Source organism: Lygodium microphyllum, chromosome 24 (assembly GCF_053477565.2).
Source record: "Lygodium microphyllum isolate KBCC chromosome 24, Lygodium_microphyllum_v1.1.10, whole genome shotgun sequence".
Lineage (NCBI taxonomy): Eukaryota > Viridiplantae > Streptophyta > Polypodiopsida > Schizaeales > Lygodiaceae > Lygodium > Lygodium microphyllum.
Genome location: NC_141158.1, coordinates 45107151 through 45133202, shown reverse-complemented (window position 1 = coordinate 45133202; position 26052 = coordinate 45107151). Strand labels below are relative to the sequence as shown.

The window sequence follows — 26052 nt, the reverse complement described above, 5'->3', positions numbered from 1 at the left end:
AGAGAGAGAGAGAGAGAGAGAGAGAGAGAGAGAGAGAGAGAGAGAGAGAGAGAGAGAGTGTGTGTGTGTGTGTGTGTGTGTGTGTGTGTGCATGCATTCATGCATGTTATCACTTGAGACTTCAAGATTTTAGGAATATAGGAACAAAATGTAGAGGTGATGAGGTAAGGAAAAGAGCATGAATAAGAACAAGGTGTTGAGGGGGGATCGTATTTTGTAAGAGACGAGACTAAGGTTTGAGAGTTGTCTATGAATATTAAGATAAGGTCGAGCTTTGGAGTGTGGGCTTGAAGAGTTGGTTTAGGTGTGAATTTGAAGGTAATATTTTGTTTGGTTTGACATTGAGCACAATTGAATTAGCAAGATCATATTGATAGAGATATCCCATCTAGAGGGTTGTCATTTCTTAAAGGTCTAGTGTCATACTTCACTCCTTAATTCAAGTCTTCTTAGTGGGTGATTACATGGACATTTATATGAAATATAGAGAATTGTAAATATTGTACTATGTGCATAATTGATGAATAAGTTCATCAACCATGTGTGTATGTGCAAGTTTGTGCATATACAAGCTATGTATATTTTGAAAAAAAAAAGAATTTGAGGTTTTCTGAGGTTTACACAATTGGATAGAATAAAATCCTTATGACCCTTGCTCAACATGATACAAAAATTACAGGTTTACATCAACACTCACAGACAACAAATACATAGTGCTACACACACACACACACACACACACACACACACAATTATATCGTACAAGTGATAGATCTACAAAATTATGATGCATATATTTCATGACGATCGAGCATATATATAATTTTGTATAGGAATAAGAAAGAAAGATTAGAACTAGATCATCGAGTTGATAAAACAAGTGGCTTATACCATCTCTTTACAAGCATCCTAATGATTTACATTTGTGCAGGTCCTAACACGCACAGAGAGAGAGAGAGAGAGAGAGTGTGTGTGTGTGTGTGTATGTGTAAGTGTAAACAGCACCCTATTATAGGCACTGGTGCCTGTGTAGGTGTTGGATGAACTCCCGCGGCGCGGGTATTAGTGGGTACTAGTGGGGAGCTCTAGTTTCTACAATTTATTTTACATCAGCCGAAACCTGGGTTTCGTGAACACCGGGCCCATCGTCCACCTATGCTCCTTTAACCACAAAGATTGTGGCAAACAGTCTCTGCTAGCAGCCTGCGAAACGGTCAAGCATCAACCCCACTGGGCAGCTTACTTCAGGTAGAGTAAGATTTGTCCCTCTTTCCACCTTACGCTGTTATGAGTCATGACAATGGACAGAGACCAAATGGCTTTGATAGCATTGTGCAAGAGAGAATCACGCAGATAAACATTTGCTCACAATAATAAGGTGTTGCATTAGAACTGTCTTGGAGGGACGGCCTGTGTATTAGCCTCCCTTGTTCTTCTTTCTGTTCTTTCCTTTGGGCTTAGAAGAATTAGAACCAGCTGGGTTTTTGTTGCCTTTGGGCATAGATTTAGAATTAGATTGCTTCTTGTTACCTCCTTTGGGCTTAGGACCCCCTCCCTTGCTGTTGCTGGCCGCTCCGCTGCAGTCTCCTTTCCCTGCCTCTGTGTTCTCCATGTGGTCGTCATTACAAATATCATCAGCTCCCTTTGTGTTGCTGCCGGTCCCTTCACAGCATTCCCCTCTTCCTGCCTCTATGCTCCCCCTATGACCATCATCACAGCTATGATCAGCTCCATCTTCAAGCGTGCCGCTCTTCACAAGTTTCTCCGGCCAGCCAACAAGATCACGTGTGTGCTCCTCATGGCTTAGAATTGACAAAAAGATAGCGGCATCCAAAATTAGGAACATCGTGCCATCACAAATGCTCCACACAATTCACAAGCACCCAATGCTGCAAACCCATAATTAGAGATTCCAATGGACGAGAACATTATGCAAAATGCAAGTGGGATATATATGTTTGAAAGTGCAAAATTCCAGTGGTTTAGAACATTATGCAAAATGCAAGTGGGATACATGTGGTTGAGAGTGCATGTGGGTACATCCATCCTTTGTGGGTTTCCCACATATTGTACCTTGGATTGAGGGAAGCCATTTCTTGCTGTAGTGTCTCTCTGATATCATTGGGTGCATCTAACAGATCACTCACATCCTCAGATTTGACATCCATTGTTACAACATCATGTTTGTCAAGGTGGCCATGGGCACTTTCCTGTAGGAGAAAAGTTTGACTCAATGAATGTTATGAGTTTGTAGCAAAGGTGAAGGTCTTTTGTTTGTGTAAAGATTAGAAAATAAAGGAGAAGATACGATCCTTCACCTCAAGATCAGAAACCTTGTCAGGGAAGTGTGTGTTGTATACTACTTTCCCCTTTGAGGACTTGTGAACATCTTGTGCACGTTTGGTCGATAAGTCCTCCGAATCAAGTTCCATGAGCTGGTGTACACCATGTTCCTGTACCGAGTGATCTCTTGGCCTTAAATCATTTTGTGTGTTGCAAGAAACAACACCTTGGCACAAGCTTCCTACTCCAGCTAGAGCTGCCACTTTCCAGAAAATATCACCGTTGCTTCTCAAGTCAACAGCTTTGATGCCATTTTCCAGCTGACAGCACATTTCATTTTCACATCGCACTGTCATTACCAAAGCATCCCCCATACTGGGCAGTGCATTTGCAAGAAGTTGCTTAAGGTGCCGAACACTCTCATTAACACCAGCTCCTCTTTGCCAAATGGCCCAGAATGCTTTTTGGCATTTGCTTCTGAAAATGGCAGGCAAGTGCCGGTGTACAGGATGGTTATGGTTCATGAAGATTCTGTGAAGTTCAGTTAATAGATGTATGTGAAGCTCATCCAGTGTATTTGTGTCAAGCTTAGTTAGTATGTCTTTATGAAGCTCAGTGAGTGGATCTTTTTGAAGTATGCCATTGTGAAGCTCAGTTAGTACATCTTTGTGAAGAAATAACTGCCTGGAGTTCACACAAACTACAAACAGGAGCATGAGAAGCCGTAGGGTTATTGCAGATACATGCATTTCCATTTGATCTTTAGCAAGCCAGGCCTTTATATCATTGGGCTGAGATAGGAGCTTCAGAAGTATATCAATTATGCTTTTGGTGAGGAGATATAATGTTGTTTTCCTTAGCGGTAAAGTACTTTCATTCTCCCGGCTTGAAGATCCTTCATAATTAAGAAGTTTCTGTAAGAGGCACTTTTGTCCTTTCTCACACATGAAATCAAGAGCTAGGGTTAGTGGCAGGTACATTCTATGAAGCAGTGTATTACATGCACATGCCATCATTGTAGCCTTTTCCAAGAGCGTTACAAACACAGATAGGGTGATGTATCCCTCAACATTTTCCCAGTCCTCCATATGAAACATTTGAATCAAGGGATTTGCAAACTGCACAATGAAGTTCCCAATGCAGAACTCAGCATCACTTTTTAGACGATCACAAGACCACACGATATCACTTTTCCAGAAGCTGAGTTTTGCAGCCAAGCTACTCAGACATTTGTTTTTCCAAACTTCACTCAGAAAAGGAGATGTCAAAAGCAATTGGCTGGTTTCCTTTTGTGTACAAGGTTGGTTACCCCTTGAAATAAGCATATCACCTATCTGATCAAGCATTCTCACAATCCTTGTGTCCTCACGCAGCTGCTGAATCTGGCACATATCCACCAGATTCCGGGATGGAGGCCAAAGAAGTAAAAGGAGTTCTTCATGTAGATCTTTTATGAAGGCCTCCAGGCCCTTGAAGGAGCATGGCATGTTTGACAGTTCTGCTAATTCTAGAAGCAGCTTGGTTTTTTCAACAATACGGATAGATCGGAAACTTTTAAGTGATCTCAGTTGATTGCCCAAGTTTACTGTACACAATCGCATAAGTCTATCATCATTTTCATGTAACTGCTCATCCCAGAATCGTGCAGCTAGTATGGCAAACTCTTGCACAGAGAGTCGTCGCACTGGTGATCCACCTTGCTTGGTGCACTGTAACCAATATGCTTCACACTCATGAACTATGCAAGTGTCAGTCGCTTCATCATGTGTCACAGCAAAAAACTCATAACAGGTGTGGCGAATGCCATGAAAAGCCTTACACTTAAGGATGATGTTCCGCCACTCATGCCATGTGTTAATAAACTCAGCCAACAATGTATTCGTCTCTTGGAATTTTACAACATCCTGTTTGCAATCTTTTGAGATACTAAGAGGTGCACTAATAGCATTCCAAGTTGCAAAAAGCCTGATTTTAATATCACTCTGAGTATGACATTTCACTTGCTCCATTGCTTTCTTGAAACTTTGAGGGCCTGTAAGCTCTGCAAACATCAAGTTGATCTCAATTTGAGCTTCATGGCTTACACTGTTTGCTGCCAGCTGTGAAAGCTCTTTGACTTTTTGAAGGAGCCGTGTTGGTCTTGCAGAATTTCTAAAACCCCATCCTCTGTTTCCTGCTGCCCACAGCACATCTTTACGTACTAAAAACAGCATTGCTTTAACAGCGTTGTTGTAGTCACCCGCCTTTCTAAGCAACTCCACCATATGATTGAAGTCCCCTTTCATTTGTGCCAGCTCTGCAGCTTCTAAATAGTTCATTTCTGCCTCCTCAATACCCATCAGCTCATCAATATACTCTCTCGTCTTCAAGAATGTGCGCTTCAGTGTCATATCAGAAAACATATTCACAAACATCATCATGTTTGCAACATTGTGCCGTTGATGAAAAAGGATAGCACAGTCTTGGAGATATTCATTTTTAATCTCCTTGTCTATCCTAGTGGGTTCCTGCCCAGCTTCTGTATTATGAGACACATGTTTGTCTTCCCATTTTCTGATAAAGGATAGCCCCATCTCCAAGTGTTCCCCAAGGAAGCATGCATCCAGACATTTCCTTAGACATCTTCCTTTGAAGAATACTTTTGCAGCTTCAATCCAGTTCTTTGCCTCTCTAAAGCAATCACCGGCATCTTCAAACTTTGGAGGCTTGCAATTCTGAAGGTAAGTGAAACCTGATTCAGAAACCCACATAACATTTAAAAAGGAGAAGCTGCAACAGGAGAAGAAAAGAATCGAAATGACTTGGAAATATCAGGGCATGGTACCTGCTTTCTGAAAGTCTCCAACTTTGATGAAACACTTAGCAGCCATCTCTGCTCTTCCAAGTGAAAGAAAAAGTCTAGCAGCTTCTCTCAAGCTCGCTATGGCCGCCTTTCGATTTGTAACAAGCTGCTTCTCACCAGCTTGCTGATGATTTGCAGCTGTAGCCAGCTTGGTATGATGTTCGTCACCCGCCCGCTCAAAGCATAGTGTTGCCATGTCATATTGTCCACGATTGAAAAGCTGCAAAAGGGTGAGTGTGATTGTATCAGCATATATACACAAAGGTCACTGTATTTTATAATTTTAAAGCTTTTATGACAATTGACCTCAAAGCCCTTTTTCTTCCAATCTTCTGAAGTGCTGCTTGCTGCCATCATTGAAATGAGAGACGCATCTAGTAACTTGGTTTCAACCAGTTCAGAATGCATCCAGTAGTGTAGCATAGGTTTACAGAATTCATCATTCTCCTCATAAATCCATAGTCGTTGACGTGCCCTAGTGACGGCAACATATAGATGCTTTAGCTCACTGCACAGTAGGTTATGCTTATTCGGATCAAATGAAGGGTGTGACTCCATTTTCAGAGTATCAGTCTGGCCCGCTTTACTTTGGTATATATACTCATAGATGACCCTCCATTTATTCTGCAATAATGAGCCTGAGAAGAAATTATATATCAAAACATCCTGCAAAAGCAAGCATCAAGGTTTTAGGTGTTACTTGAGTCTTGTACACCTTGCTTACATCAGGTGTACATCTAGATAAATGTGCATGTGCACACCTGTACTTCTACACCTTGCTTATGTCACCTGTACACTTACAGAAATGTGCGTGTGTACACTCATGCAAGTACTCAACACAAATGCATCGGCTCTCTTCCAAATGCTCAGGGTCAGTAACTTAACTTTTGAATCATGTAAGAAAGAAGGATACATGCTGTCATCTATCTTTCACTCTCTAAACAAGTCGTGAGGCAATACTTTGCTCCATCAAATACATGCAAGCATAAACACTATCCATTCATGGAATGCTTAAGAAGAAAAATAACAGCCGCAATACATGGTCCAATCTTTGCTGGCCTCTCAAGTTGCATAGAAATTGGCTGTGGAACTTTGCATTCGTGTGGTCACTTGAATATGTACATGCAGCAGTCATTTTGTGTATGTTGAAATGCTGCAATGAACATGTTTATAAGCTGATTCACTCATGAAGAAGGTACTTACTTGAAATTCAAGCCCTTTGCATCCATTTATAGTGAGAACAAGTCCTTTCAATCCTATCCGATCAACGAGGCGTTTCTTCTGATCTTCATCTCTTACAAGAATAACTTGATGTGCTCCAAAATCATGCCCTTCTCTCTGTCTATCCCCACGGGATCCGAACACCATTGTTACAAGCTCTTGTCCCTGTGCTTTCAAAAAAACTGGTGGTTCCCCATGTACTATGCTTGTCTCTTGATCAAGTTTGTCAATGGATTGGGGAAAGAAATTGTAAAGCAGCTCAACTATACTGTTAGCTATGTTGACAACACCCATATGGGTTCTAAAATTATGTTTGAGCTGGAAAAATGTGGGGGCAAATTCCTGTGTGCACTTTGTTGATTTCTTTTTGTCAGAGACACATTCCATGCTGTGTTCAATGTGGTCAGTTGCTTTTGCAAAGTCAGTGTAGAATAACCTCCGAACATCTTGGAATCGGAAGTCCACTCCTCGTGTTATAACCTGGGCTGTGTCTCCAGCAAAGACAAAACCATCTTTTATGTTGGAACTGACAAAACTAAATAGAGAGAGCTGTGCTTCTGTGAAGTCTTGGACTTCGTCTATGTAGATGAAGTCAATTTGGTCACCAAAATATGTTCCATGACATAGCTGTTTATACAAATGCCCCACTTGGTCTGCAATATCATAACTTTGGGCTTCTCTCTTCAGTTTTTCATACTGAAGAAAAAGACTATAAATGTTCTCTCTTTTTGTTGCATCAAACTTGTTCTCCTTGGTAGAGGTGGCATAGGACACATAGGATGCTTTGTTAAGTATCCCATCCCGGGACTTGACTGCCTGTATACTCCCTTTTATCACAGACATGATTTCTGTAAACACGGTAGATGAGTCTAAATTCTTGGTAAGGCTGGAATTCAAATGGGGCCAGTATTCAGAGTCAAAGTGATCGAAGTCAATGTCTTTGCTGGAAGCGCTTGGGCTTCCATACGCTGTTATACAACTGTTTTCCTTTCCAATTCTTTCCTGTAGACCTCTATGTGGTTTGTTCTTGAAAAAGGGACACTTAACACTGTTGTCTAGCATCATCAAAAATTTCTGGAATGTCAGAACCATTGGATAGCTAGTGCTGGGTACATCAGCTAAACTGTCTGGTAAGAAACCCAGCATTCTATTCTCATCCTCACTATCAAGAATTAGGTTGAAATCACAGGCTGGTGAATCCTGGTGGCTCATTGATTCCACTGCTTGTGACATTGACCTAAAAAGAGAAGAAAGCTTCAAGTAGAGCTATGATAAGGAACAACACAATTAGCAACAAATGCGATCCACCAAAAGAAAAGTACCGTTTGATTTGATCAATATGCTGCTTGATGGCAGAGCACAAAACTGGACTGAGGGTAACCAAAATCTGTCTTAGATATTTCTGGCTTTCAACACTTTGTTCCTTGACTTCTCTCTGGAAAGAATTGTTGTTTTCAAGTCCATGAAGGGAAATTTTGTATTGTTGTTCTCTTTGAATGAGTTTTGTGACAAGAACAGTCGTTTTTCCAGTTCCTGATCGTCCCAGTACAAAGCAGCTTGACGGGTGCTGAATAATTATGGTTTCTTCCTTGTTGACTTCAAATGGTAGGTTCAGTTCTAGCCCATCTTGAGCTGTCAGCAATTGCTTGGCATTACCCGATGACAGAGAGTAAAATTTCATCAGTAAAAGGCTCTCATTGACACTCGACCTTTCAAGATTTTTGTCATCACCCCGAGAGGGTTGGCACGGGATGTTACTCTCTACTGCAAAGCCTCTTCTATGAGGCTTCAACCATACAAAGTCTCTATCATCTTCCCATTCTGCTGGTAGAGTGAGCTTTTTGTCGCTATGAAGAGAAAGGCAATGACTTAGTAAATCTATTTCTCTTTCTTTAAAACGAGAAACAGTTATTCACTCTTTATGTTAAGCAAAAAAAAAGAATATATGAATCACACAACAAAAAACACAACGTAACTGAAATATAAGACTTAATTTTCGTGCTTTAAGGCAGCTTTCAGATAACGTGCAACTGCTGTGGAATGTATGGTCTTGAGGAGAGATTTGTCCCTTTTCAGACCTATGGTTGGGTAATGGCGTATGCTTAAGTTCAAGTGTTGTTTCTTGTGTGCTATATGGTCATGGAGTATAGTGAGTGGATTTTGCTTTTCTTGCATCAACATCAGGTTTACATAGTCAATTTGAAAGAAGAAGCAAAGTTCATGGGAAGAGAAGAGTTAATGTCTTGAAGACCCTACCTAAGGGTAGTAGATGAAATTCATGCTTGAAGGTCAAGTGAAGCTATGGGTGTGGAGTCATTGAGTCTCCCATGTGGTTGCTTCCTTGGTTGAGTATATGCTCAAGGTTTCTTTGTTTTGTCTTGGGGTTTTGGGCTTGTATCTCTTAGAATGTTGATGTTGCTTGTATGCAAGCTGTGGGTAGATAGTTGTATCTTTGTTAATAAAGACTATGAATATGAGGAGGCAATTATCCTTGAAGGAGAGTATGTTTGCCTTCATAGTCCTTGATATCATGTCATCTCCTAAGTGTGACATTCCCCGCCCGCGGTAAACCCCTCCCCCCCCCCCCTTTTTATTAACGTTCATTGAAAATATTTTTTAAAACCTTTCCCCTCCCCCCCCTTTTGTCGCCGAATGGGAGGGGGGGGGGAGAGGACGACGACGCCGTCAACAATGATGTAGGGGAAAAGAAAAAGACGATGTTGTAGGGGGAGAGGAGTCGTCGACATGGAGGGATCGGGCATCACTGAGGAAGACGAAGAAGGCGATAATATCAAGAAAGGAGACGACGACAGTGAGAGAGAAGCTGAAGATTATGAAGACAACAAAGAAGATGATAAGGGGGGGACCACGGGCCTACCACCACTCCACCTCCTCCACATGTTCCCCCCCCCCCCCCCCCCAAATCGTAAAGAAAAAGGACATACCATCTCTTCTCCCCCTTGCTACTGAAAGAGAGAGAGTGTGAGTGTACGCGAGAGAGAGAGAGAGAGAGAGAGAGAGAGAGAGAGAGAGAGAGAGAGAGAGAGAGAACCTTCCAAGAAGGTTCTTATTCTCTTTCCCTCCTTAGAGGGTGGCCACACGCATATTCTCCTTTACCTTTTCCCTGAGCTCATCTCCTAATGTGCGAGCAAATTCTCCCCAATTGCCCCTCTTCTCAAGCAAGTGGCTGCTGAAGTCTTGTGCGAGTCGCGTCTAAAAGAGGAGAAGCCCAAGGATGGCCCCTAAGCGGAAAGTGTCACGTGCAGATGGCCATCTCTCAACGAGCAACGAAGCCCCAGGCGAGGGCATCATTGCCAATTCAACTGCGATACCAGTGGTAAGTAATAAGATGCTTGTATTTTTTCTAGCATTGATCTATAAGCGAGTCTAAGAAACCTCCTCGAAAGTAATTTGTGATTTAAATGGCTCAACTTGGTCTAAGTACTGGGTGGATTTTGTAGAGACATCAATAGCTTTGGGATTAGGGTCTAAAGTCTCAAGCATACTACCATATCCTTGCTTCTAGAATGCTCATATATGTCACTCTATTCTATAATATTCGATGAAGATGCATTTGGCATGGTAACAAAAGCAGATGAAAGATTTGGCTTTGTGTTAGTTAGCCTTGTTGTAAACCAATCAAAGAAGTTGGGATTATATTGGAGACAAGCCTAGGTTTCAAGAAATTGCTATCTTAAGTAAGGCAAAAGATATAGTTAATGATGCCAACAATCATGTTTATTAGGCTCGGATGGTGTAGATTGGTAGCTAAAGTATCAATCAAATATGATGGCAGTGGTATAATAATGGAAGACGACAATGAAGCCAAGAATAATAGAGGGACTTCAAGGCATTGCGGGTAACAAAGGCAATATAAGGAGTAGAGAGGAAGAGATGATGGGGTGACATAGGGATAGCTCCAATTCATCCCCATATATACAAGTCCACATACATACACAATTAGCTCCATTGTCATGCTACTATGTTTATCATTCCTATTCAAGGTTGGGCTAGATCAACAACAACTCCAGGGCAAATGAAGAGCTCAAGGATTAGGAAACCCTAAGTCAAAGGAAAGACCGATGTTTTTGTACTTGTTGGAAAGAAGACTGGGTTATCGATCAATGTAAGTGATTAATAGAACTTATGTCTTGCAAAATGTTTGAAACCTTAACATATGCCTTAGCCGAAAGAAGGGTGTATTAAGTAAATTTTACATAGAATCGCTCTTGGTCCCAAGGGGGAGATCAAATATGCGATGGAAAGGTTATTACGACTATTCTTGCAATGTTTGGAAAAAAATACCATTGTTTTTGTTGGTTGATTAAACAACACTCTTATTGCTCTTGCATTTAATTGATTGTTAGGTTGTAGTTTGGATGATTATTCTATGTGCTTATGTTTGATGATAAATGCATGGCAGGGGTTTGTGATTGACAAGTTGCCATGGGAATAAAGGAATGTTTTTTGAAAGATGATGTTAGGCTTGAATGCCTTGATTGTGTTTGATTCTTAATTTGATTAATTAAGGAAAATATATTTTGCGCGGGTGGATCATCTTCAAGATTGCACCGCAGTTCTCAATCCGAGAAGGACACTGCTTGATTCACGGGCCGAAGGTCGAGTGGTGAAAAGGCCAACCACAGAAATGATGTTTTACTCCTAGGACGCTTGTGGGCTAGGTGGAGCTTTGGACACCCCTTGCTAGTCCGGAACGGAGTTGAAGACGGTCGTGGGCCCAACGTCTCTGGTGTTGGAAGATCCTATTCTAGATAAAGGATGCAAATTGTGGTGCCATGTCGTTTGGACTAGTTACTTCTGCAAGGCAGGTGGGATACATAATTTCTCTTGTATGGGCAGGAGACAAAGATTAACTTGAAGATAAGTTAAGGAACTTGGTTACCAAAAGGATTGATTGCCCTGTTTTCGTGTCTATGTCGTAAATTACATGAACGAACCTTGTTTCTTAAAAGTCTTAATTAAGGAAGCTAATTTTAAATGTCATACATAAATGTGATAGGACCTAATTAGATAACTAAAGAACGCCTATTGAGGGAAGCGGGTGGGGCAGAACCCCTGATGGGTCCGTCCTACGGCAAGGTGGTCCTAGAGAACTGGGATTCTCACAAGGTTTTACCGATGTTTGACCCCTAGAAATTGTTAGGATAAAAACCTGATTCATACCGTTTTAGGGGACCGAAATGGGACTATGTCCTACGGGTAGAGAGGTTGAGCGGTGCATCCCTTTCATTTCCCATTCTCTTTGAACCAAGTGTGGCGTGGGTCTGCTTCGGCTTGGGTATCTTTGCGTAAAGTAGGATGTTCGAAAATGACGCTAGAATGCTGTTAGGAAACCTTGACTACTAGGAATCCAGACTTCAGGTCGATCATAGTGGGTTCGACCGCGAACATTTGTGAGGCGGACTCAAGAAACCCTAGGCGACAAACCCTGTAATATTCCATGGGACTACCGGGTGGCGTTGCTTAGATTCGTTTCTCGATGGACTGCTAAAAACATGCCTGGACAGTCGATAGGTGGGTACGTTACATTAAGATATCCCAATGGTGTTGTTTATGTCAAGTTCCTCAAAGAGTAGCTTGGAAAGGGAGATTCACCCTTATATACTAGGTCTATCAAGTTGTGGTCAACAAAATATTTTGATGCTCTCACCTTGCTCAAAAGTTATAGAGGCCTACTTGATCCAAGTGCGTTTATGTATAATTGGGATATAAGCTTATTAACATGATACAATTATTGAGTTTGTATGCACATGCAACCAAGCATTTTATTAGCACAATCTATAGATATTTTAGTTTTGTATGGAAAGTCTCAAACAAATAATAGCCATTAATAAAAATGGTGCCAAAGCCTAGCGTGTTCATTTCATGATGAGATGGAAGGCAAAGAGCAGATGTGGGGGCAAAATAGGGAAGCATGGTGGCCACCAAAGCCGAGCCTATTTATTCATTTCATGATGAGGTGGAAGGCAAAGAGCAGATGGGGGGGCAAAAGATTAGAGAAGTATGGTGGTTGCCAAGTTGAGGCCATAGTAGAGAGTATCAAGTTAGAGAAGCTTCTGAGACTCTATTGAATAGAGCAGTATCACATTGTGTTTCTAATAGGAGGTGAAAATGTAATAGAAGCACATGACCCCACTTGCTAAATGTCCCAAAGTTTTGACACTCTTCACTGGGATTTCATTGTTGGCATTACGAACTGGGTGGGTTTTGGCCCTAATTTAGAAGGCATGTTATTCATTAGCTTTAGCAAGGTTGCACTGCTCAACGTATTCTTGGTTGTGAGCTCTCAACCTCTTGGTTGCTGGGTAAGTCAATATGCCAAGGCTGTCAATTCTATTATACATTCACAAGCTTATCTACCTGGGTACTTTGCATGATATTATGCTATTGAACAGCACTCATTTTTTGTGGCCCAGGTTTGTCCCCCCTGGAAAACAGCTACAGCCCTCTGAGCAATTATACATGCTCTCTCAGTCATGGCTTTTTCCTGGCTTCATGCCAATTTTACTAGATCAAAGTTGTTGTGAGCTGAAAAGCTATCAGTGGCACTTTGATTTGTGGCTGGCAAAGATTATTCCCACAGACCAGGTAGTCAATTGTTTGGGCTACCCAATTGGCTATGATGTCTCTCAAAAGATGAGGTTGCATGGGTGATAACTAGATTGGATAGTCAACTGTTTGGGCTACCCAATTGGCTATGATGTCTCTCAAAAGATGAGGTTGCATGGGTGATAACTAGATTGGATATAAACAAACTGCTGGCAGCTTTTAATTTAGCCACTGCAGGTCTGCATAGGAATAGTCCAGTCCATCATCAATGGTGTGCAACAAGAACCTGAAGAATACTGCGCCCATATATATTCCAAAATTCAAAGATGATTGACTCGCACACCAATGGATATGGATGATAAATGTACATGAATCCGAAGAAGAATTGGGCCCACATACATTCCAAAGAGGACCAACCCACACAACCCACACACCAATGAGGATTACTGATGAAATGGGGCTTGAGAACTTATGTGGAAAGTCTTTCAACGATTATGCTGTGATACGACTGGTATAAAATAAGTAGACTTGTGAGATTGGCAAGGTTGGTAGAGGAATACAAAGATAAAGTATGTTATGGAGTGGACTCTGGGTTGTATTTCCTCTCTTTTTCCCACCACCATCACTTGTAAAAGACAAAGCCCTGTTTTGACCAGGTGTTCAGGGGCTCTGTTACCTTTTTGGCCTGGCCCTCCTAGTTGGGGCCTTAGCATTTCTTTGTCAAGGAGGATTAGAAGAGTTTTAGCTAAGGAATTAAAGCTTTAAAAAACCCAAGAAAATAGCAACATTTCTAGCAGGATATATTTTTAGAATCTTAGACCTCGTCACCTCTCTCTCTTATGTATACATTTTTAGAATCTAGAGCTCATTACCTCTCTCTTTCTCTCTCCCCCATTAAAGCAACGTGCTAATTATGTCAATTTCTATGTAGACACTAAAATTTTATTTTAGTGCTTATTTATAAAAATGGAAGTGTTAAATTTACCTTACCACCCCATCTTTAATGCACATTTCAATTGGTATGCCTTGTATGATAATATATTATCACTTGTTTGATGCTATATTTTGTTACTTTTTTTGGGGATTCGCATTGGTAAAGAAGATACTTTACCTGCTGAGACGTCGGATTTTGCACCGCTCAATATATTGTGGAGAATACACTTGGAAAGCAGCATCTAGACGTTTCATGTACTTGGGAAGGTCTGAGAAGCTGACCATATTCCAGAGCTTAATGATTTGTTTCACAGTTCCATCCCTCTCTACATCGATGCTCCAAATAAGACAAAGATTGGCCACTATGTGTATCTCTATGAGCCCATCTGTTTGGGCCATTGCAGGTTCCAACTTCTTCTTGTATCGTGAAGAATGATGGCCCGATGAGAGGAATTGAATTTTTTGTAGAACTCTTTTCCTTTTCTCAACGGACTTCAATTGTACCAAAGAGTTTTTAAAATCATTACTGAACAAGACCTGCAAAGGAAGGAAAATAAAACTAAATTGCGATCAAATTATTACTTGGACTATTTTGTGGTTTTAATCTCACATTGGAAAAATGATGAACAATGAATTTCTATACAGAACTGATGCTCCTCCCTCCTGCTGCTGCAATGCCGCCTGCTGTTTCTGGGTGATGCCAGCAGCCCCTCCCACATTCGCTGCCTTACCCGCCACCTCTTCTCAGCCACTTCTCCCATCCCTTTCTTACCTGCTACTTCCAGCTCCTCTCGCAATACCTGCCAGCTCCCAGCCACCTTCTGCCTCCAGCTAGGTGTTGTGCCACCTCCTCCAGCTCCCCTTGCACCACCTGCCAGTTGCTGCAGCACTGGCCCCAGCATTCCTGTCACCTCAATCTGCCCTCTTTGCTCCTACTCAGCCCACCAATGGCTTCCACTCCCATGCATTGGCTGCCCTGTATTAAAGCAGTAATTGCAATTTCCTCCTTGATCCTGTCCTCCCATCTCCACCATTTCCACTTTGATTCTCCCTTCCTTTCAATTGCTGTCTCAAGACCAGCAAGTTCGGAGCCTCATGGGGTACAAGAACCCACACACACACAGCCACAAGACCAGCAAGGTTTGGAGATAGTAGGTGGTTATTCCTCAGGGGACTCTAATGCAACCCCCATGGTCTTCACAGCTGAAACCTCGTGCAGATCAGGTTTAATCCTTACGTGGAGCTGGACATCAGAGATAGGTGGCAGCTTTGGAGGTGTCATCTCTGGCTTGCTGACTAGTAGGTGACAGCCACCAGTGCACTCATGGAAGGACATGCTATAGGTAGCTCTCATAGGCACCGTTAACCCCACTAAGGAAGGGATGTTTCAAGGTCAATTTTCTGTACAGCGGGGCAGTTTGAGGTGGTGCTTGCCACTAGCCTGCTGGATGTTCTTTGACATGGATGGAGGGTAGGGATTGGTTTACCTTTCTATGGCTACCTGTTGAGTCACAAAGATACAGTCTCGGTATTGTTGGGGGATTGATGAGTAAAATAAAATATGCAATGCTGGTATGCATACAAGCCTCTAGTAATTCCTACCATAGCAGGTTTGTTAGAAACTAGTACATCATAAATGTATAACAATGATAGGTTTGCTAGAAACTAGTACATCATAAACGTACAACAATGACAATGAGATAGGACAATGGATACCAAAGCTATGATGATGAAGCCAAAGGCATGCCGTGACCATGAATTCCTTGCCTTTAGTTGTTTTGTTGAACAAGTCTCTATGTGGGAACAGACTATAAGTAATCACAAGCTTGCTATTGAACCATCGTGCCATTGTCTTGAAGGCACACTAGCTTTAGGATTTGAACCACCAAACTTTGTTGATGCATTTACAAAGCCATGCTCAAGATTCATCACACCTAGATATGGATGAGGCACACCTCCCGCCCCCCCCGCCGAGAACTTGTGAGGGATGATATAGTCATATCATGAGGGGTAGAAGACAAGGTCTTGGGTCACCACGGCCTTAGCCATGCGATTAGGATCGGAGTTGGAGTTCAATGGTAATGAAGAGTAAAAGAGTTGTCCTTGCCTGTGTGTAAATCTAGATTTCATCATAGGTGTGTAGGAGACTCGTTAGAAGATCACTAGCTCCAATACCATGTGAAGATACACTAGGTTTTACTTTGAAGACAATTGGACTATATGAGCATGACTAAGTATTATGAGGATGTGAAATTTTGATGCTTTGCTTAGCATTTGATTAACTATGGATCGAATGTGCAAATGTGAAGTGCACATGTGATGTGCAAGGTTATGTAAGTTAGTTATTTCACATTGACAGGCCAAGGATCCTAAGAAGTCAGTAGGTGTCAAGGCAAAAGCTATATCAAGCTATACTTAATAGGTACTAGGTGGTACTTGGTGACAGATTTTGGCCCAGACCACTTTATTAGCTATTACTCTTAGTAATGACATTCGGAACTAGACAATTAATTTATTAATTAATGTCAATTCAGGGGCTAATAAATGTGCTACTATACTTGGTGACAAATCGGCACAACCAATTTAATTGTTGCTTGGTCTAATTATTTTTCTAGGTATAAATTAATTGTCGAATTAATTTTGAAAATTTATATTTAAAAATTTAATTTCATAAGGTTAAAAATTGCTGGAAAATGGATAAGGAAGGCTGCCACTTGGCAAAACTTCCTCTTCAAAGTTTGGGAAGGCTGAATTGGGGCTGAAGGAGAGAAGAAAATTTTATTTTTGGAATTGGGAGATGTTGGGGAGAGGTGTTGTGGAGTGTTGCTAGCTACTTTGGGGGATTGTTTCCCAGCCACTGGAGACCACTTTGGTGAAGGCGATTGCATATTCTTGACCTTGGGAAGCTGCTGATTGCTGTTGATGCACTTTCTCTTGAAGATTACAGCCTCTGATACTCTTATTGCTGTTGATGAATCCATTTGGGGTTGGGGAATAGGGGCAATAGCTCGATTTCACCAATTTCTCGCGACAAATCTTTGGATTTTCTCTCTCTATAGCTTCCTCTCTATTCTCTTAGCCGTTTCACAGCTTGTCTCAAAAGATCTCAGCCAAATTCATTCCTAGGAGCATGCTATTGAAGAATTTCTATTCTAACCTTTATTTTATCTTGATTTTACATTAGAAAGTAGGGTTTGACAACCATCTTAGAGAGTGTACTCAGAATTTGGGACCTAGGACTTGGAATTCAGCAGCTGAAATTTGGAATTTTAGGGAATTTCAAGAGGCCAGATGGGTTGAATTTGTTATCCAAGGAGCAAGGTGAGGACTAATCCTTTATTAGATCATTAGGGAAAAATCAGATTGAAGGCTTGTTGATCGTTTATGATAGCAAGTGGCATTTGGATTAGTAGAGGAGATTGAAGGATTGAATGCAAGTCCAACTTGGAAGTGCCAATCCAATAGGGTATGGATAGCAAGGTATGGATGCCAATATAGGCCATCCGGGATACTGGTGGTGGTTCAATTTTTCCAATCAATGGCTGGAAATACTTCAGCCATGGGAATGCATGAATTGAATATTCATAGTAGGCAGCTACCGATGCATTCGGGAATGGCAAGTGGAATGCAAAATCCCATGTATACTAATATTGGCATGATGCGTGGGGCACAAAGTACCATGTTTGGTAATGCATCTATGCAGTGTGATATGTTTGGGACACATGGGACAACAGGCTGGTAATGTAAATGCACCACCTATGACAATTTGGTACTAAATTGGTTTAAAAGAAGTAAAAACAAGGAAGAACTCAGAAAAGTGTTGCTTAGTATAGGGAGCTTATGGCTGCAAATAAATGTTTTGTTTGTGAGCAGGAGAAACACATGGTTAGGAGCTATCCTAGTAAATAGCAAGCAAATAAAATAAAGAGGATGCAAAGAGTAAGAGGTTCAAACCATTAGCGGATTGGTGCTTGATGTAGTTAGTGATCAGCTCAATGATGATGCCATTGAGCTTTGTAGAGTATGGGGAAAAATTAGGGACTAGTACACATTGATATTCTTTGACAACAGAGCAAGAGCAAATTTTATCTCCACTAAATTGGCAGCCCGTCTAGGCCTTGGAGAAGATGAGATGGACCCATGGGAGAAATTGTAATGGCATACAAAAGGCATGCAGACCTATCACACGGCTCATTGGGAAGCTTCATTTACACATTCAAAGTTATGTGGAGAACGAAGAGTTCTTTATTACACCACTTAAGGATTTTAATGTGTTGCTTGGTATGCCTAGGTGTCATTGTGTGCATGCAATCATTGACTAGCGTAACAAAGTAATCACCATTCAGCACAAGAGCAAGACCCATACTCTTAATGCAAAACTTAAAAGGAAATTAGTCCTTGTTGTATCAGCTTTTGTTATTTCAAAAGTAATGAAAAATCATCTTTTAGCGTGCTTAGTCTTTGTTAAGGACGAAGATGATAATGTAAGGGAATGTGTTTGTGTTGGATAAGGATTGTATAACATTTCTGAAAATGTATGTTGATTGCTTTATTTTAGTTACTTTTAGGGTAGCTACGGCCTGAAAGGCCAAAGGATCGTGGTATAGATTTGATCCCGGGTAGAATCCCTCCAAATAAGCTACCATATAGGAGGATGAATGCGGCCTAGTAGGAGGAGATAATAAGGCAAGTTAGTGAGTTGTTAGAAAAAGGATTGATTCAACCCAACTCATCTTCTAATTGCTCCCTAATGCTTTTAGTGTAGAAAAAGGATAGTTCATGGTGTATGTGTATTGATTATCGTTCTTTGAATAAAATCACGATAAAGAATTGGTTTTCAATTCCATAGATTGATGATACTCTGGATAGGTTGCAAGGGTAGTCATATTCAGTCGCATTGATTTAAAAAGTGGATATCATCAGATATGTATTAGGCCAAAGGATGTACCTAGGATAACTTTCAAGTCATCTTTTGGATTGTACAAGTTTCTTTTCATGCCATTTGGGCTTACAAATGCTTCTACCACATTTAATTGGATGATGGATCTCATCTTTAGATCGCATATATTATTTGTGGGTATGTTCTTTAACAACATGATTGTCTTTTCAAAGAGTAAGGTAGAGCATAAGAAACACTTGGCAATAGTGTTTAATAAGCTGTGTAAGTATCAATTGGTCATTAATGACAAGAAAAGTGAGTTGCAAAGGTTGAGGCGATATGCTCATGGCCATACCTTAAAAATGTACACAAGATCTACAGTTTCATGGGTCTATGTCCCTATTATGGGAAGTATGTGCATAGCTTTGTTGAAATTGCATCTTCATTGCATGCTTTGCAAAAGAAGGATGTGCCATTTAAGTGGACAACAATGGAAATTTCAGCTTTTGATAGGTTAAAGGAAAAGGTGGCTTTAGATTCTATGCTTGTATTGCTTGATCTAAGGATCGTTTGTTGTTTTGTGTGATGCATGTGGAAACAATACTAAAGTTGTTTTAATGTAGGATGGCCGAGTGGTGATATATGAGACTTGTGTAACCTATTCTCCGTTGTGCAAAGAAGAATTTGCAGGTCTATGAGAAGGAACGACTGGTTGTAATTTATGCACTTTCCATGTGGAAATACAATCTTTTAGAGGCTGATTTTATAGTGCAGATAGATCACTAGACATTGCGCTACTTTTTGACACAAACTAAGTTGTTTGAGAAATATATTAGATGGGCAAATTTCCTCTCTGTGTTTTGCTTTCAGATTGTGCACATAAATTTCCAAAATGACAAGAATTTTCAGTTTTTGAAGTCTCAGTATAACTCACTGTGATAGCCACAAGACTCTATCACATGAAAGTGTCATCCCTAAATTTATCATAGGGAGATCAAGTAAGTACATGGCAAGCTTCTCCTCTCGCGCACACAACTTTTCAAAATAGCTAGGAGAAATTATCCACAAGGCCATAGTCCAGCTATCATATCTTGACACGGTAAGAGGTTGGGGTATCACTCAAACTACATCACATAACTATATTAGAAAGCTGATCATATCACAAAATACAGGGCACACAAGACAGCTTGAAATAAGCTAAGATACAATATGGAAAGTGACCTCCACAAACCCACCCAAAACACCATCAAATGATCATAATTGCTTGTAGATCAGCAGCCCATAAACACCTTCACAAAAGCCCTAGTAGGACCTCCAAGAGACCAAAAAGAGATGGCCCCCTCGCAGGGCCACACATATGACTGGTAGTACTAGTCTAAACGCCTCTTTTACAAAGCCTAATGCTAGTAGCGTTGAGCCCCCTTCTTGTTCCTATTTGTATTGGAATTTGGAGGCCATGAACTCACTCTTGAGAGAGAGATCCATGTGTATCACAGGCATTAGGCTACCCATTCCTCCTTGATGTGGAGTTTGCTAATGATACAACAGTTTATCAAGGTTGGGATGAAAGTAATTTTAGGGTCTTTGTAGTGGCCATGGAGATTCTTTGCAGAGCAGTAGGTTGGCACAAGTCAGGGGGGTTTTGGGTATATGGGACACTAGGCAGCCAGGTTGGTAACCCCACAAGGACTACCTGTCAGAGTGCAGCGATCTGGAAGTGTATGACCAGACTGAAAGAAAAGTGTGAACATGGAGAGAAGGCTACAGAAATGAATGCTGAATACAGAAGGCAGTATGCACAACAGGCTGTGAGAGTATATATGGTTGAAGATCTCTCTCAATCTGGATAAACTGAAGTGAGAATGACAGGGCAGGAAGTCTACTATAAATAGCAGAAAATAAAAGAATAAAATAATGCAGCCAACTGCTGCACAAACTATTGCTGCAGATCCTGGCCAACTTGCCACGTGGCAGGTCCCAACTGCTGATCTACCTGCCTGACTTTGCTGCCCACTGCTCACTGTTCATGCTATCACGACAGCTGTCCTGCTGCCTTGACGACTGCCCTAAACTGCCCAGTGACTGCATAGCTGCCCGACCTGCTCTTGTACATCAATGCAGGCCTAAACTGCCTTGCCCAAGCCTGTGCCCATCTTAGACATGACCAAATCTCTAAAACTACCTAGGTCTTGCATGGCAATGCAATGAGATAACTTTGATGCCTTGTGGGCATTGAAAATACTTTAGATCATGAGTTGACATCTCTTCTCTTGAGCATCAGATAGGGAGCTCGCCAAGGCTTTCACTAGTAAAGAGAGTGGTGGTTGCCGACTAAGTTCTTGCGAGCATGTGGTAAATCAGTTCCTGGTGGGCATTCTCCAGGTTATGCATTGCTAGGTCATTCCCAACAAGAATTGATGTACCACATAGCCACTACAACATAGTTGGTGACCATTGCTCTTTGCTAGTGAAAACCTCACCATGGGAGCCTGGTTAGAGCGAAGATGGCTTGTGATATCATCATATAGCCCAAATCTAGAGAAGGCACGGGGATCATAGTTAAGAGTAAATTCTTATTGGCTAGGGTCATTATTAGGGGTTTCCTTCCAGGCGAGGAGCTTTTGAAGAAACATTTGATAGGGAGGCTTCAATCTATCCTACCTACACATGGAGAACCATGATAACCCAACATTCATTGGATCTTTCACGAGATCAGGACTAGAGAGGAGTCTCAAGGTCAGGTTATTATCAAAGCATGGATGTATGTTTCATTTGGTCTCCACTAGCTACCACCAACTACAGTGGAAGAGAAGGGGAGGTAACCTCTTCTTCAATCACTCTTTTTCATCAAAGTTGGGTCACACTCTTGAACATAGGACTTACCTATCATGGGAGTGGTTCTCTATATAGGTTGTTGTCTCAATGGGATACTAGTTTGCATTTCGAGAGCTACCACAAGAGCTTTTGAGGTAGAGACTGTAGGATCTTAGTGGAGCTAGAGCTATGATTGAGGCCATCGTAGAGGGAGTACCTTTTCACGGGAGGATGGATATAAACACTTCTCAAACATGGTTTGGTATTTTCTCTAGAGGGGACATCTTCCTTGTGGTCATTGTGACTAGCAAAGACAGGATACTTACTTTTATGGTTGAGGAGGATGGCTGCCTTTAGTGTAATAAAGCATATAGTTAGGGTTTAGTATGAAAGGCTGGAAATGTAACATGTGCACAACTTCTTACTCATTAATCAATTTCCTTCTTGAGGACTCCAAGTTTGGACCTCCCACCATAGCAATGGGACGCATACTTTGCTCCAGCATAGCAAGAGGTAGGTGTCTTACTACCATCATCCATTTCACTATTGTACTTCTCCACATGATCATATGAGCATTAGCTATGGCCACCTTGGGTATGGCTATTTTATGATTTCTTGGTATATTTTTGAGCATTTCTTGTTCATGGGAAATTACCTTCTTTACATTGGTATTAGAGCAAGTGTTGGGAATAAAGGCCTCATACCTTTTAAATGTGCCCGGGCGTGAACACACCCTTAGCTCTTGTACTTACACATACATATCTATCTAAAAACCTAAAGGTACACACTCATCATTGTACCTACAAACGTTCTCACTCTCTACTCTGCTCTCTCTCACTCTCTTTGTCTCTCATTGCGCGTAAAGACAGTCTGTCTCGATCTCCCTGCCTAACTGGTCCCTACAAATGGTATCAGAGCGTAAGGTGCTACAGATGATCGTCAGGCTGAGGCAGAAGACTAGCGTGGTGACGAGACAGCTCAAAGGCGAGCAGGAGAGTCACAAGCGTGAGTTGCAGGCATCGTGTCGCCAGTCACAGGCGACGCCAGGCATGAGCTACAGGCATCGTGTTGCCAGTCATAGTTGATGGGCGACTCCAGCGAGACGGGTTGTGACGTGATGTGCAGACAGTGGGCAGCGGCAAACGGCAGTCAGTCGCAGCGAGACTAGACGATTGCTGGAGACCAGGCAACACGAACTTCATGACGGGCGACTTTACGCTAGTGCGACCAGTCCTGACCTGACGGGTCAACGTTAGACGTGATGTTTTTTTTTCTTCTTGTCATTTTTCTAGCAAATTCGTGGAATTTTTTTTCCCTTCTTCCCTTGCGGGGCATTCGCGCGCACAAGCACAAAAGGTCAGATTTGTGCAATCTTGGCCCAAAAATTTGGGGCTTCTCCAGACTGAGTACTGTTCATGCAAAATTGAGGCATCTGTGTCAGAAATTGCAAACATTGTGCGCATTTGAATTGGGAATTTCGCCACAATTATTGAAATTTTGCTCATCTGAGTGAAAATTCTCAACATTGGACCCATAAAATTGGGGGCTTTTCCCAGATTTGGGGATTATGATGCAGGACAAGCAAATTTGTCTCAAAAATTGCAGGAATTTGTGACATTTTGTCCCTGACATTTGGGGCTTTTCATGTACATGTGCAAATTGGGCTGAAATTTACCTCATTTCTCAACATTGATGCACATTGGACCCCGTGCAATTTGGGGCTTTTGCAGTTTGGGTAAAATCTGTGCAGCATTTGGGCATTTTATGTACATGTAGGTTGAATTCTCCACAATTTGGACCTCAACACTTCGTAAAATTTGGGCGTTTTGCTGAAATTGCTCTATTTTGGCAAAATTGGCCTTTCCTATGCATGACAAAGGAAATGCAGATGTGTGTTTGATGCTTTGAGCAAAACATTTTGGGGCTTTTGACCGTTCGTGTCAAATTTTATGCCTGTGGTACATGTACAACAGAAATTGCAGCTGAAATTTTGGGATTCCTCATGTAATGTGATGCATATGCCCTTGGAACAGCTGTAATCAGTTGGATAATGCTGTAGCACATGGTTTGGTGCTTCTGAAAATTTAATTACAGATCTGAAATCTGTGCTTCTGCATGGTCATTTATTGCTGATTGGTACTTGTTTATACCTTGGTCACTTGGGTGACAGTTTTTGGGCCTGCATTTGCTGTTTTTTGGTCACATTTGGGTTGAAAATCATGGCTGGCACAATGACAGCAGTAATCTGATGCACATAAAGAAGCTTGAAGGCGCACATAACTTTGCAGTTTGGCAAAAGTAGTGCTACAATATCTTGTTGCAAAAGAAGCAAGCAAAGCTAATCAAAACCAAAGGGGCAAAGCCCGTAGACATGGATCAGGATGATTGGGATGAGTTAAATAAGCTTGCATGCTCAACCATAGAGCTATCAATTTTTGATGCCTTGCTGTTCAACATTGAAGGTTTGGATTCTGCATATGCTATATGGACTAGATTGGAAGAACTGTATGCACAAAAGAGTGTTGCAAGCAAAGTGTATTGGCTGAAAAAGCTTATGGATTTGTGTATGAAAGAGGGTACAACAATGTCTACTCACTCGAGAGAGTCCCATTTTCAGCCAGCTGGTTAACTTGAAGCTCATGATTGATGAGGAATTTAAGGCTACTTTCTTGCTTTGCACTCTTCTAGAGAGTTGGGATACATTCAGGACTGCTATGAGCAATTCTACTGCAATTCTTTTATATGCTGATGTAGAGAGTGCTCTACTCATGGAAGAAATGAATTGGCAGAACAATGCATCTAGTGTCTTCTAGTGCTTTGCATACTAGGGATAGATCACAACAGAAAGACAAATCTGATAGCAAGGGACGCAGTAAATCACGTGGCAAAGATGTTGAATGCCACCATTGTGGTAAGAAGAGTCACTTAAAATGTGATTGCTATAAATGGAAGAAAGAGAAAGGAAAGGGCAAGAAGACAAATGATAACAAGGAGAGAAGAAAGAGGGTCAACCCAAGAAGAGCAGTGTAAAAATTGAAGAGGTGAATGTAGTCACTCATGACAGTGACAGTGGGAGTGACATACTCTTTGTCTCTTCACACTTTGGTGCACATGCTTTACTTGCAGATATAGATGATGACATGCATACTTGGATTCTCGATTCAGGTGCTTCCTTTCATGTCACTCCTCATCGTGAGTGGTTCTCCGCCTATACAGGGGGTCGACATGGTGTTGTCCATCTTGGGGACAACTATGCATGCGAGATTGCAGGTATTGACAGTGTGCAGTTACAGTTTCAACATGGCTTTGTCTTTACACTTCAGCATGTATGGCATGTACCTCAGTTCAAGAAGAGCTTGATTAGCACAGGGCAGGTAGATGATGATGGTTTTCATACCACCTTTGGTGATGGAAAATGGAAGATCTGTAAGGGATCTAGAGTGATTGCCAGAGCTTGTAAAAGTGATACTTTGTATCCTCTCCATGTATCTAGTGTGAGTGATCATGTTGTTGCCGTGACCGAGCAACCAAGTGTTTCTTTGTGGCATGGCCGGTTGGGACACACGAGTCAAACAGGAATGAAAGTGCTTTCTTGTTTGGGTTACTTGCCTTGTCTTCATTATGCTGATTTTGAGCATTGTGATCATTGCATTTATGGTAAACACGCATAGACTTCTCATAAAAAGTCTCTTTTGCTGAAATCTTCTTCTCTAGAGTTCATACATTTAGATGTATGTTAGATAGGGGGAAAGAAATATTTTGTCACCTTTGTCGATGATGCTACTTGAAAGGTATGGGTTTATCCTATTTGTAGCAAGGATAAAGTGCTTGACAAGTTTAAAAAATTCTTGGCATTGGTTGAAAATCAAATTGATAAGACACTCAAGTGTCTTCACTTTGATAATGGTGGGAAATATGTGTCCAAGGTCTTTCGGGCATTTTGTGACAACAAAGGGATAAAGGGGGAGCTCATTGGCTCTCATAATCCACCCCAAAATGGAGCTGCAGAGCGTATGAATCGGACCATACAGCATAAGGGTCCGTGTGATGTTGTCTAATGCTGCATTAACCCATGGTTTTTGGGCAGAGGCTGTTATGACAGCCGTACACTTAATTAATCGGTCACCTAACAGGTCTCGGAAGGGGGGGGGGGGGGGGGAGGGGAAGTTCCCCAAGAAGCGTGGTCGGGCAAGCCACCTTCATATGCTCATTTGAAAGTGTTTCGTTGTGAGGCTTTTGTGCACATTCGTAAAAAAAACTGTAGCAAACTTGAGCCATAGTCCTATAAATGTATTTTCCTAGGATATGTTGACGAGGGTGAAATGGGGTATAGATTATGGGATCTCGAGAAAAGGAAAGTAGTACGCAGCAATGATGTTATCTTTCGGGAAGATCGCATGCATAAACAGCCCAAAGAGATTGAGGAGGTCCATAGGGTTGTATTGCGGAAGAAATACATTTTGGACAGCAAAATGTGCCTACTGTACAGCAGCAAATACCTACTGTATAT

General features: G+C 41.5%; 1 protein-coding gene and 1 long non-coding RNA gene across 2 annotated transcripts in view; one reads left to right on the top strand and one right to left on the bottom strand.

Moving 5' to 3' along the window:
* The first annotated feature begins 1146 nt into the window (after positions 1–1146).
* On the top strand, positions 1147–14087 carry LOC148015030 (uncharacterized). The gene is made up of 3 exons (XR_015688302.1): positions 1147–1248; positions 7877–8173; positions 14019–14087. It is a non-coding gene; the product is annotated as an uncharacterized LOC148015030 (long non-coding RNA).
* Positions 1235–26052, bottom strand: part of LOC148015029 (uncharacterized) — a 57918-nt gene continuing 33100 nt past the window's right edge. Inside the window, exons 7-14 of the mRNA XM_087664932.1 lie at positions 14028–14386; positions 7669–8193; positions 6329–7583; positions 5432–5791; positions 5108–5345; positions 2319–5014; positions 2074–2210; positions 1235–1802 (exon numbers count right to left, since the gene is read on the bottom strand). Coding sequence (XP_087521058.1) covers positions 1418–1802; positions 2074–2210; positions 2319–5014; positions 5108–5345; positions 5432–5791; positions 6329–7583; positions 7669–8193; positions 14028–14386 — 5955 coding nt within the window. The 3' untranslated portion in view covers positions 1235–1417. The remainder of the gene's footprint in view (positions 1803–2073; positions 2211–2318; positions 5015–5107; positions 5346–5431; positions 5792–6328; positions 7584–7668; positions 8194–14027; positions 14387–26052) is intronic.